Source organism: Myripristis murdjan, chromosome 10 (genome assembly GCF_902150065.1).
Source record: "Myripristis murdjan chromosome 10, fMyrMur1.1, whole genome shotgun sequence".
Classification (NCBI taxonomy): Eukaryota; Metazoa; Chordata; class Actinopteri; order Holocentriformes; family Holocentridae; genus Myripristis; species Myripristis murdjan.
In genome coordinates, this window is record NC_043989.1 from 33937256 (window position 1) to 33949787 (window position 12532).

The window sequence follows — 12532 nt, forward strand, 5'->3', positions numbered from 1 at the left end:
AAATTTATATCCAATAGGCTACATTTCTGATGAATGACTGACAATACATTACTTGATCAGTGTGGTAATATTATTAGTGGGACATGTCCCAGACAGGAATTAACCCTAGTCACAGACTAAAATGCCCTTTTAAACTGGCATAACTCATGGATTGAAATAGTCCTAGATTTATCTTAATCTAGATTTTAATTATCTAATTTCTGGGTCAAAGTTTAGTGTTGGTCTTGAAGTAAAGGTTTAAAATAAACCTCCAACACAGCAGTTTTATCTTAAGATTTCTGCTGTTGCAGAAAAACACAGGAAACACAGGAAAAACAGCATCCATCTTCGGCCTCCCCTCCATTTCACAGACAGTTATGGACTTGTCAAGATCCAGTCCACACTTTACAATAAGTAAAGTCTTCACCGAGTGATTAACTGTGCAGGGATAGTGCTTGCTTTGAGTGATACACACCAAAGCAATAACTACTTCTCACCATTAAAAAATGGATCTGGTAGATCATCCCTTTAAATTCAATCAAGGACTCTATAATCCTTAAGTAGCAAATCTGAAGTTAGGTTGTGTTTAAGAAAGTCACTTTTTAACTTTAAGCCACGATTAGCAAGCCCTATATGTTGGAACTGACTACATTATTTGGTCAGAGTGACACATAATTAGTCCAAGGGACTGGTGTAGGCTATCAGTGGGATAAATTATTAGATGTAGCCTACGTTACAAAACTATAAAGAACATTGGTCAGTTGAGTTTTTATTTAAATGTTAAAACGTGTTTCAGCAATAGATGGCGTCATTGGACCAGTTAACAACCTGCTATTGAACTTCATGGCTTTTCACGCCTCTTGTTATGGACCCCTAAATTGACTGTCATTAAGCCCAGGACCCCGACTTGAAGGGAATTTACCCTCCCCCAGTATTCTGATGTGACACTGTAGACGGTGGTGAAGTTAAAACATAATCACTCGTACATATTTTTGTGTCAAAGAGTCAAGTGAATTAACCCTTTGAAATCTGAGCAAATTCACTTGATGTCTTTCAAAAAGAACAAAAATCCTTGTTAGCAACCCGTATTAGCAGAAAAGTGGCAAAAACTACCTGATATGTATCAAAAATAATTTACAAAATGACAAGAAAACTGTGTTTGTTAATTATTAAAATGATCTATTGAAAGGGCAGATTAGTGGTACTGGATCAGATTTCTCGTGTTTGAATGCATGTGGAAAGTTCAGACGCCTTCCACAAGACTTAAAATTACAGTGCATTTAAGCTAGTCCTCATTTTGCTGTGGACCCGAGTGGACCCGAATGGACCCCTGGGGCACCGAGTGCAGCAAAGGAATTTTTTCCAATAGGGGTGGTCATTTTGGGATCATTGGTTAAGGAGATGGTTAAGCATAAGTTAGTTCTGGCTAACATTTGTGAAAGGCTGTAGAGAATTAAGTCAATTGGAAATTTCGTCGCTGTACTTGGAAGCTTGAACTCGTTAGCCAGACTTGCGTGTCACAACACTACTGCGGCCCAACGAGGCGACCGTGCTGCACAGAACTTGCTGACAGGAATGTAACTGGCCACTAAGCAGCAGCTTTTGGTTAATATTTATGTTATATCGTTTAATTGATATTAGTGACTTAAGATAAGTACGTTTCGTGCCGGTACTTATTTAATCCATTCAGAGATTGCCAGTCGATATCTGCCTGAACCACAAGAAAAAACAAAGCGCGTTCCCGATCCCGTGCTCATTCCCTGTGGCGACTGTTGCCTTCAGGAGCGCCCCATAAGCTTGTAATTTCCAGCTCGTCAATCGTAATTATTAATTATCAGCGCATTCAAGTGCGTGGTGGGATGTAGAAATAAAATGGAACCTATAGTTTTGGCAGTTTCGTTAACCTGTTTCAGAAACCAAGATATAAGTTGTGTAGAAGTAGAATGGCCAAAAAGAAATACACAACAGGTCAACACAAGCACTACGTACTTGATGGTTTGATTAAAGTTTTAACCAGTTTTAACCTGAAGTGTATCACTTTTCCAACAGTCAGTCATTGACTACTATGGTATCATAAAATGTCCCCCTTTCCTCTCGTATTTACTACTTCGTTGGGTCCTTCGTGTGTTAATTTAGTAGATGTGGCATAATTCCGACAGCACGTGGAGGCAGCATAAAATAGCTAACGTTAGCTAATCGCTTCCAACGGAAACCAGCACAGAGAAAGACAAGTGAAGACAAAATGGCGGAGTGAGTGGGTTGCGCTTTGTAAAGACGGCTGTGACCCTTGAAGTTCGTCAAAATCGCGTTTAAAGGACTAAATAGTCTAAACAAGTAGTCAGCATAGGAAGTGCTGTTAAAAAGACTGATATTGTCCTTTAACACGGAGGAGGCTCGGACATTTTTCCGCGGTGGTCCTTGCGAAATCTTTAGCTTGATGCTAGCTACATTTGGCTAGCTGCTACTTCGAGGACCTGGATGATTGTTAACGGCCATCATCTTATCAGGATTTATTGTGGGACAAAAACGTTTTGATTTAGGCAGGGTATTTCATGTTCCGGTGGCGATATCATTTTAACAAAGAATTTTTTATATACTGCCGTGAATACAACGAGTGGGAGAAGCAGTTTTCCAGCTTGTTTGCTATCTGACCACAGTATTGTTAGTTCGCCCTTAATTGCCTCGACCATATATCCAGCACAGGACTCTGTATGTTCTGCTAACATTTGGGCCAGATTGTCCCTCAGAAAATTTCCTTAAGTGATCGAGTGGATATTGGGATTTGGTGGTTATGGCGAGCAGCAGTGGCTCCAAAGCCGAATTTATTGTCGGTGGAAAATACAAGCTTGTCAGAAAAATCGGATCAGGATCTTTTGGTGACATATATCTGGCCATCAACATCACAAATGGAGAGGTATTGAACTGAAATCGACACTCTTTGTATTTTATTTTTGTATTCAAGTTGTCATTTCCCTACGTAACGTATAACGTTAGCACAATGGTGGCTGACTCAGAAATATCTGAGCTAGCTAGCAAGGGTAGCTAGTTTCTCACCATCAATTTCTTTTCTTAAAATTGTTAACTCCACACATACATTGCATTTATCCAGTTGGCACTGCATGTCATTACGGTTTAGCTGGCATTAAACTGGTAACTTCATGGAATGTGATCTTAGGAGCCAGACTCTAAAATAACTGGTGCATTATCGGCCGTCCCTGAAAATATATTTAACCGATTATGTGTGTGTTGTTTTCAGGAAGTAGCAGTAAAACTGGAATCACAGAAAGCCAGACATCCACAGTTATTATACGAAAGCAAGCTGTATAAAATTCTACAAGGAGGCGTTGGGATTCCACATATAAGGTAAAAACAATCCATACATTTTTATTGTACCGTTAGTCTTGCCATGGTCAGGGGTGATTTGACAAGACGCCTGAAATACTGTCTTGTTTGATCTACAAAAATAGTTTTCGTAAATACAGTCAGCTGGAGTGACCACTCGTCCATCTATGGCAGCAGCCTTGCTGGCATTAGCCCTGCTAATCTCCCTAACGTCGCCTGCTCTGTCCTGCTGTCTTTACACCGACGCAAAAGCCATTTGTTTTTCAACTTTGCATAGTTTTGGCGTGTTTACGGTTGTAAGCGTCGTGTTTCGACACATATAGTGCCATTTCGCTGTCAGATTGCGGTAGTTGTGGATGGTAGAAGACCACTGTATGCTTGGAAATGGCCGCTCCTCTTTTGTTGTGTTTGCTCCCAACATGTCTCCCTCTGCCCTGTTAGAAAATGGCGGCGGAGCACAGCGGTGAAAACAACTCTCTAGACTTCGCGTTAGTGGTGGGCTTTCTCTGTGTAATTTCAGCCGAAGCGCACCTTTGATGTATCCATCTAACACCAGTATGCCAAATAGTGTGTATTTTGTTATTGTGGACAGTGCAGTGTGGGGCAGTGCTACGTAGCCCCTGACCTGTGGAGTACCCAGTAACACTAAAGAGACACTGACAACAAACAAATGGTAATACAGCTTTCAGAATATGTCGTCACTGATCGTCATGCTGCAGTGGGACTTCCACCATTACTAGAGGCTAGTAGATATTAGATACAGCAGAATGCTTTGTGGATTTGCTTCCATTATTTAAATTGTCTGGGATTTAACATTCATTAACAGTTCATAAGTGTATGCAAAGTCAAATGCCAGATATGCACCAATATCATTGACTGTTATTGCTATGTTAGTGTTGTGTCATTCACAAATGAATCCATTCTTTTGAATGGCTTGAGAGAAACTGAGTCGTACTGGCTGAGAGTTTATTTTCTTTATTTCTTATTGTACATGGCAGAGTCTCATTATGAAGATCAGTGAAGTTTTGAACAAAATATTCAATATGGTTAGCTTTAGGGTCTTAGTTGGGAGGCTGTATCTGACCCACAATTTTCAGAGTCCGCTAAGTGGACTTTCAATACAGTGAATTGAGATTTTGTCCACCCCCAGTAACTATTTGAATTAAAAAAAAAAAAAAAAAATCGATTCTGTCTTCTCATTCGACTTTGGAGGTCTACTCTTCATCTTTCTACTGTAAAGTTGATCATTTTTCTGCAAAGAATGACATTCTATTTACTATTAACTTACTAAAAGATTCAGTATTAAAGGGTAATCCTGGTGCTGAATCTCAGCTCTATTTTGCAGATAAACCAGGGCACATCCATCAAACCCCTGCAGCAAAAAAAAAAAAAAAAAGCAATAGGGCTTCGCACTGGGACAGTGCTCGGGCCCTAAAAAAAAAAAAGGAATGGATCCATAAGAACTGGTACCTGTGCAATAAACAATTTCCATTAGTACATCATATCACCTCTTGGCTTCCTTTGTGAGCATTTACTTTACACATTCCTTGTGCTCTAGTGTCCCAAAAACCCAACCATTCCATTAAATAGTGCAGCAGAACCAATGTGTACAGGATAGCAGTGGAATGTAAACAAAAATGCTACATTCAGGCAATTATTGTGCAATCCCTCAATGCAGCATGCCTTTCACCTACACAGTGACATTGATTCGCAGGCTCTATTGGGATATGACCACCCTGTCATACTGACATCATGTAATAATTTTTGGTGCTGGGAAGCCAGAATGATTTGAATATGATACTGTACTTCGTTTGAGTTTACATGGATCTTAAAGCAATATGTAAGGGTAGTAAAACATTTGCCTTTACATATTATTAAGCTAAGTATAATTGCATTTCCTGCCAGTCAGATTCATCCTTAGTTCTACTGTGCAAGGCAGGCCCGATGTTTTTCACCTCTCCTGGGGGTTTAAGGAAGCAAAGGCCTAATAGGTTGTGAATGTTGGTTGATGAGTTTTCATAATATAACTGTCTGAGGGAGAAAGTAGATCTGGCTACTAAACAACAATAATCAGCTCAAGTCAGTAACCTTTGTTAATAAAGGGGACCCACACAGCAGGCTTTGTTTTTATGATCTGTGTTCAATTGCACAACAAGTTCAGCAACATATGAATTTAAGATGAAGTAATATGTTTGCAACGGAGCAAACACGAAAGAGGGAAGTAGGGCAGGACAGAAAAAGGAAGCAGAGTAAACAGTGACAGTATAGCCTGTTTGGAGTCAGCCAGTCTGCAAACGCTATATGTTAAAGGAAAAATGGCCAGGATTTGTCTGAAATGAAATTACTTTTGGCCTGCTGGCAACTTCAGTGCTCACCAGCAGGTGAAAACCAACCCTAGATTCACTCTGGTTGTGGAAAGAGCTTTGTCTGCTTGGTGTTTTGCCCTGCTATATTTACTTTGTTAAATAGTGAAATTAGTGATGTTGGAAATTTCTTCTTGAATACTGAAATACACAGATGTGCTGTTTTCTGAGGAAAGTGAATCAAATTGAAAAAGAATAGGTATGAAGTTATCCAGCTGTTCAGTGTAAATGATGGTAAAATATCATCCCATCATGCTGCAGTCATCATGTATCATGTCTGTTCATAACCCATTTAATTATTTAATGTAGCATGGATGGGGCTATTGTGCAGATTGAAGGTCCATATCAGTGATTCTGCATGTTTAGCCTAATATTTACAAAATGTTTATGCTTCACGTTTCTGCTACTCTTTTGCGAAAGCAAGCAGTCATATTTTAGAACTGTTTTTTTTTTTGTTTGTTTGTTTTTGTTAACATTCATTCCACTACAGTATGAAAATGAACTTTCGGAGACTTCAGACTTTCTTGACACACACATATTTGGGGCAGTGCAGCTATTGATGAGATAGAAAAACTTAAAAAGGCACAGAATAAAGCAGCTGGAATAGGCTTGGTGTTAATGACACCCCAGTGACTGAATTACATAGTATTCCATGGTAGTTAATGATGATATAGTTATTTGCATATAAGGTGGTTTCCTTGCTGTTCAGGGTTAGGACTATTTGAAGAAAAGCCTAGTTGGGCAAAAGATGTCCTAATAAATCACATTAGTATTCTATCACCGTAATAAGCACTGAAGAAAAAGAGTGTCAGTTAAAGCTAGCAATGTAATAGGAATTAAAAATAGAAATTTGGCGTGTTAACAAACACAAAATGGCCAGTTTGTAACTCAGAAGTGTTGTGTTGGCTTCGACCGCCACCGTGTGTGCTGGCTTGGGCAGCCATGCTGTAGTGTCATCATTGTAGCTGGCCAGATTATTGGCCTGCTACTTACTCAACATTGTGAAAGCTTTCTGGCACACTGGCCACATACACAATCCTTTGGTAATCACAGAGCAGCACTAGTCTGGATTCCACACAACAAGACCAAATGTCTGAAATAATTTTGACACTGTTGACTGGTTTAAGATGATCAAACCACTGTCTGTCCCAGCTGCCCCAAATCTGCTTAGTCAGCACTGTCTTGACTGGGATGTCCATATAGGGCTAATAATCAGCTGGTACTTAAGTTGCTGAGTAGTTGAGGAAAACAAGTCTAGATTGATGGAGTAATTGCAGTTCCACTATATGTAATTGTGCAATTGAACACGATTCAAAGTTAACTGTTTAGATTTTTTTGATTTGCCCTTTTTGCTTACATCTTTTGTGTGCTTTTAAAATGTTTGGTGACAGTATTAAATATGGAGCTGAGGCAGGAGCAGCAGTACTGTTTACATCCTCTTAGCCACTCCTCCTCTGCTGCATTATTAGTAGCAGCAGGGGGGCATGTCTTGGTCAGCATGTAGACTAATTCTGGTCCCTGTGTTATTTCATAGAGGACATAACACCCTCCACCCCCGGAAAAAAAATCTTTAGTGTTGGTGAAAAGTAAAAACTGTTAATTTTTTCCCTCTAAGTAGGGAAATGTTAGAGATAAGAATCAAAGCAATTGGGAGTAGTTGGGTGCAAGCTGCACTTCTCCTCCCATTGCTGCCCTTACAACAGAAGGCCTGCTAGTATTAGCTTTGCTGAAAATGGATCACACCATTGTGTGTCTGGCTGGAATCCCAAATGGATTACTCAACCTGAATATAGCAGCTAGCTATACTGAACACAACGTGTGAATTGTAAAAGAAATTATTAAAGAAAAAATATCAAACTTGATCATTTGAATAAAAGACAACATATTTTGTTACAAGATTGTTCAGTAGACTTACAGGACACAGAAAACTGTAAAGTGTTGAAGAGAGCTCTTGTAGAGATACCTTGGACTAATGATAGGTAGGGTAGTCTCACCTGACTGATCCTAAGTGCTGCTCCCCATAGTTACTGTCACAAGCTCTGACAAGGTGTAGGTGCTTAGCTGTGTTCAAACTGAAAGTGAATTTCAGTGATAGTCTACTTTATGTGTTGTTTGGAGCAGTTTTAAACTAACATACACATTTTATATGTATATTTTAAGTGTCTTCAGGGCTCTATGCCCTTTTTACCTTTTTACCCAAGAGTACCTGTGCTTCTAAATGAAAAAAAAAAAAAAAAAAAAACAATAGGAGCACAAAAATAAATTATGGCACACAAATGTTCAAGTAACAGAGTTTATTAACAAATAATTTGTTGCATATACATATTATTAGGGCTGTGTGATATGGTAATATATATCATGTGCCGGGAGAAAAACATCTATCATTCCATGTTTTGCTCTGTCGTTTATGTCGACGTGTCACAAATCAGTTTGTTCTGGTCATTTCTTATGGCAGTCTATTTTCTGTAATTTGAGGATGCTTAGCATTCATCTGCTGTGCACACATGAGCCTATGCAACATAAGGTAAATGCACAACCTATGTAATACCAGTTTACAATAAAGTTGCAAAAAGTGCCAGACGAAACAGCATTTTTAGAGAAGTTAGGCAGGAGCTTGGCTCAATACGTCATATTCCATTGTTGGCTCACTACTACCCCCGTAATAACACAGTTTAAATAAATCCTTTGTCTTAAGTGTTGGCCGCAGTTTCGCTATACTGGACAGCAGTGTCAGGAGAGGTGCAGGAAGCCCTGGCAGCAGCCTCAGCAGGAGCCACACACACATGCAGTGTAGCCATGGCAGCGTATTGACAGAAAAGTAGATGGCCTCGGTAATTGACTGAAGAAGTGTTGCTCCACATGGTGCATTCACAGTACTGTTGTTGCCTGGGAAAAATTGTGTCAGCATCGGGAAGCATGTACATTGCACGTGCACCTATGCGCGAGCTTGTACTAAGGGACACAAATCTGTGCAGTAGCACATACCACCAAAATCACATTTTGGCCCATGCCTACTAGACACAAATGTTGCTGTATCATATTAAAAGCTTTCCATCAGCAAACCAGCAAGAGGCTTTTATTGTGAAGTAGCTACAGGAGATGTTATGTGTTTGCGAGTAAAAACTGGTAGTTTTAAACAACCAGATATTTTGTACTATTATGTTAGCAGACAGGTGGTTAGTTTATCTGCAACAACCAGTAAGTGTCTGTACTGTAAGCTTGAGTTAACGTTACCACTGTTGTTTTGCATTCAGCCAATATATAAATGTTTGTAACAAAAGATTACAATAAATTATAATCTTTACTTGCACACTACACTGTGCCCATAAGTTATTTTTTTTCGGTTCACACATCTATTTTTAGGCGCAAATGAAAATGAAAACCAGAGTGAGGCTGTCTTCTGCTGAATCTAACCATGCCAGGGTCATAGCAGTTTGACCTCTGCTTTTTACGAGATGACCTTTAAATGGTTCTTTCTTTCTGTGTTCGTTCTCACAGTTTCAAACATGCAACATTTTATATGTCAAAATGTTTACTGTCTTCTGCTGAATCTAAACATCTCATGGTCAAAGCAACTGTACTTCTTTTTACAGTACGTGTCAGAAGTTGTTTGCATCATCCAAGTTAAGCTACTAATAATATTAATTAATATTATTAATATTCATGTGTGTGGTGGGACATACAACTGAATCCAGACGAGGCTTTTGGCTTGGTCCTGTTTTTTAAGGCTTCAGCATAAACCTCTTAGAACACCTCAACATCTAGAGTAACTTCATTCACTTCACTGAGCATGTTTACATGCACACCATATTCCTGTATTAGTCGGAATATCCTCAATATTCTGGTTGCGCAAGAGTCATGTAAACACGCCCCAAACCCGATTAAGGTCATATTCCGGTTGGAAAATATTCCGAATAAGGCCCCTGGCATATGCCTGTTCTAACTGGAATATTGTGCCATGTAAACACCTTAATCAGAAAATGCCCGTACTGGAATATTCAGTTACATCTGCGCATGCTTGATTTGCAAGGAATCCTGGGGCGTCTTTGTTGCTATGGTTACTCCAAGCGGGGAGAATGACATGGCGAACAGCAGCAAGAGCCAGGAGACTGCAGTCTGCCTTCAGCTGATGAAAGACTTGAATATCATGGAGTATATGGGTGGGAGAAAACACAGAAATAGCGACTTCTTCTTCTTCTACTTCTGTATTTCCGGCAGACCAGACGCCTGTAGGCGTATTGCTGCCCCCCGCAGGTTGACTGTTGCATTAAATAAGAGTGTGGAATACGCCAAAACACGGAAATATGCCAAGTAACATGTAAACAGAATTTTCCAGTTGCTGCAGCGCATATAAATGTCAGAGGATAACATTTACTAAGTTTAATGAAGTCCATTTTGTAGAGAACAGCCTCACGTTACTGTAACAGTATTACTGCTTGAAAGCAAACAGTGATTGGCTGGTTTGGATTAAGGGGGTGGGCATAGCTAGTTGTCATGCCACCCTGGCACAATGTGGCCACACCACCTGCCTTGGAGCCCCCTCTGCTTGCTTGCCTAACTTCCTTTCTGGTAGAAACCCCGTAACCTGACAAACGACATAGTGAACAAGGTGTGCCACACAAATTTCTACTTTTATTTACTTTACTTTTACTTTTGGGAATGTTGTCAACATGAGGATTGCTGCTAGTAACCATTGCACACATAGAAAACCTCACCTATTTGGGGGTAAGAGAATTTAAAGACTGTTTTATCTCCTAAAATAGATACTCTGCTAACAAACGGAATCATAATTTAGCAACAAACTGAAGTTTTAATGTTGTTCAGATAAAAATCTGGTGTTTAAAGATTCTCCCGTGTATGAGCCATGTATACTTTTTCAGAGTACAGGAGTAGTATTTACCTAGTTACCTGCTAATTGTCTGACTAATAAACTTAGATACCACCATTTGGCAGGTGTTGATTTCCTACCCGGCTTAATATTTGGCTAACAGCCCAAACACACACCCACACACTCTGATCAATGGCACATGGCCAGTTGGGGATATAGTGGCTGTGGAGCCACTAAGGAATCACTGTTTTTTTTTTTTTTGTTTGTTTGTTTTTTAAGAAACCTGAACACACACACACACACGTATACCTGTCCTACAAATGAGGCTCGGTCTATGTTAGGTAACTGCTGTCATCAATATGTGGGTGGGAGTGTGTTTGTTGGGTGTCAGTTGTGCATTTTGGTCCTTCAGCGAATTGTACAATTCTTTGGTTCCACGTATTGTGTTTGATAGTTGGAATTTAGGAAGTGAGTCTAAACAGTATGTAAAAGTACCGCCACTGTGGCTCATTGGAGGCAGTATTAAAAATGGAAAAACAGATTTAATAAAAACTATAGGAATGTCTTCTGTTCAGGGCTAAAAGTTTTTTGTTTGGGTTTTTTTTTTTTTTTTTTTTTTTTGGTGGGTGGGGGGGTGGGGGGCTTACAGCTTGTCATTTGTTCGGAGAAACAGGCCCGCAGCTTAATTGGATCTGACCCATAGTTTGAGAAAGCCAAGATGAAAGATGGGAAACCCTGTTGTTTGCACTTTAGTGGTTTTGGTTCCATTTGGTTCTATGGTGACAGTTTTCAGTTTTATTGTATTGCAAGGTAAGAATTTCACTTTTTTGTCTTTGTGGTGCTAGCACTGGCTTTATGTGGCTGCTAGGTCCTGTCCAAGCCTGTCCAACCTGCTGATCCTGCTGCTCCTCCTCTAACACGTCATGTTCCTGTCTGTAGTCTCATTTGCAACCTTCCAGTGTTCCTTTCTTGCTCTATATGCTTGTTGTATGCTTGTCAGTTTTCAGTAGGTGAGGCTTTGGAGATGTTTTAAACAAGATGATCTCTCTCTCTCTCTCTCTCTCTCTCTCTCTCTCTCTCTCTCTCTCTCTCTCTCTCTCTCTCTCCCTCTCTCTCTCAGAGCTCACTTAATTTGTGGAGCTGTGGAACTTGAGTGAATTAAATTTGAACTGAAATTTGGAGAGCACATTTACACTATCCAAAGGATATATAGTGTTTCTGATACACAGACAATTCTGTGGCATCCGACCAAAACACTGACCACAACCAACAGAACTTCTTAAAATGTCTTTTGAAACTATTTCAAACAGAGAGAATTAATGTGCAGCTCTAAGCAATGCAGGGATGGAACACAATTCTTCCTAAAGATCCTGTACATAGACCAGTATATTATAGTTGGGCTGCAGTGCATAAAGCCCTCATTACAAAGACAAATGTGCATTTTAGAGTTAAGTGGCACTGGTCTGCAGTGATGAGGAAAAAGTGATTTGGTTGTGAGTCATCCTTCACCGTATTCTGGACAAGTGAGTACATGTTTGGCATCCACCAAGAGAACACTTGAGGTCTCAATGTTGGATCTCTACAGTGAGGCCTGGCTCTGTATGCTTTGGGTGTCATTGTCCACTTGTCCCCTAAGGACTTATTCAGACAGAATTGGGCATTGTGGCAGTGTGCCACAGGTCTGTGTGTTTTGGGCATGTCACTACAATGCCTGTTTGCCTGTTCAGTCTTTTTGCCAGCCACAAGATTGACTGCTGTAGCCTGACATTGGGTTTTGTTGTGGCAAAAATTGGTTCTGGTTAGAGTTGGGATGATGTCAGAATTTTCAGATTGATTTGATATTAAGCCAAGCACCAGACTGGACCAGCAGTGAACCCAGTTTTACGACTAGGTGTTGCACCTGACTTGGCCAGCCGTGAGCCACAAGAAGCCACAAGAAGCCCTGCAGTATGTTGTATAGTGTGTATTGAGAGGGGACTCCAATTAACTGTATTCCCTTCTTACTAATGGTTATAATTTA

General features: G+C 40.0%; 1 protein-coding gene across 4 annotated transcripts in view; it reads left to right on the forward strand.

The window, feature by feature from the left end:
* The first annotated feature begins 2182 nt into the window (after nucleotides 1–2182).
* The window catches only part of csnk1a1 (casein kinase 1, alpha 1), a 51667-nt gene continuing 41317 nt past the window's right edge, over nucleotides 2183–12532 (forward strand). For 2 of the 4 annotated variants that reach the window (XM_030062316.1, XM_030062318.1), the window contains exons 1-2: nucleotides 2184–2893; nucleotides 3236–3342. In XM_030062316.1, the coding sequence (XP_029918176.1) occupies nucleotides 2771–2893; nucleotides 3236–3342 (230 nt within the window). In that variant the 5' untranslated portion in view covers nucleotides 2184–2770. Of the gene's footprint in view, nucleotides 2894–3235; nucleotides 3343–12532 lie in introns of all 4 variants that reach the window. The other 2 variants (XM_030062317.1, XM_030062319.1) reach the window with 2 other exon arrangements.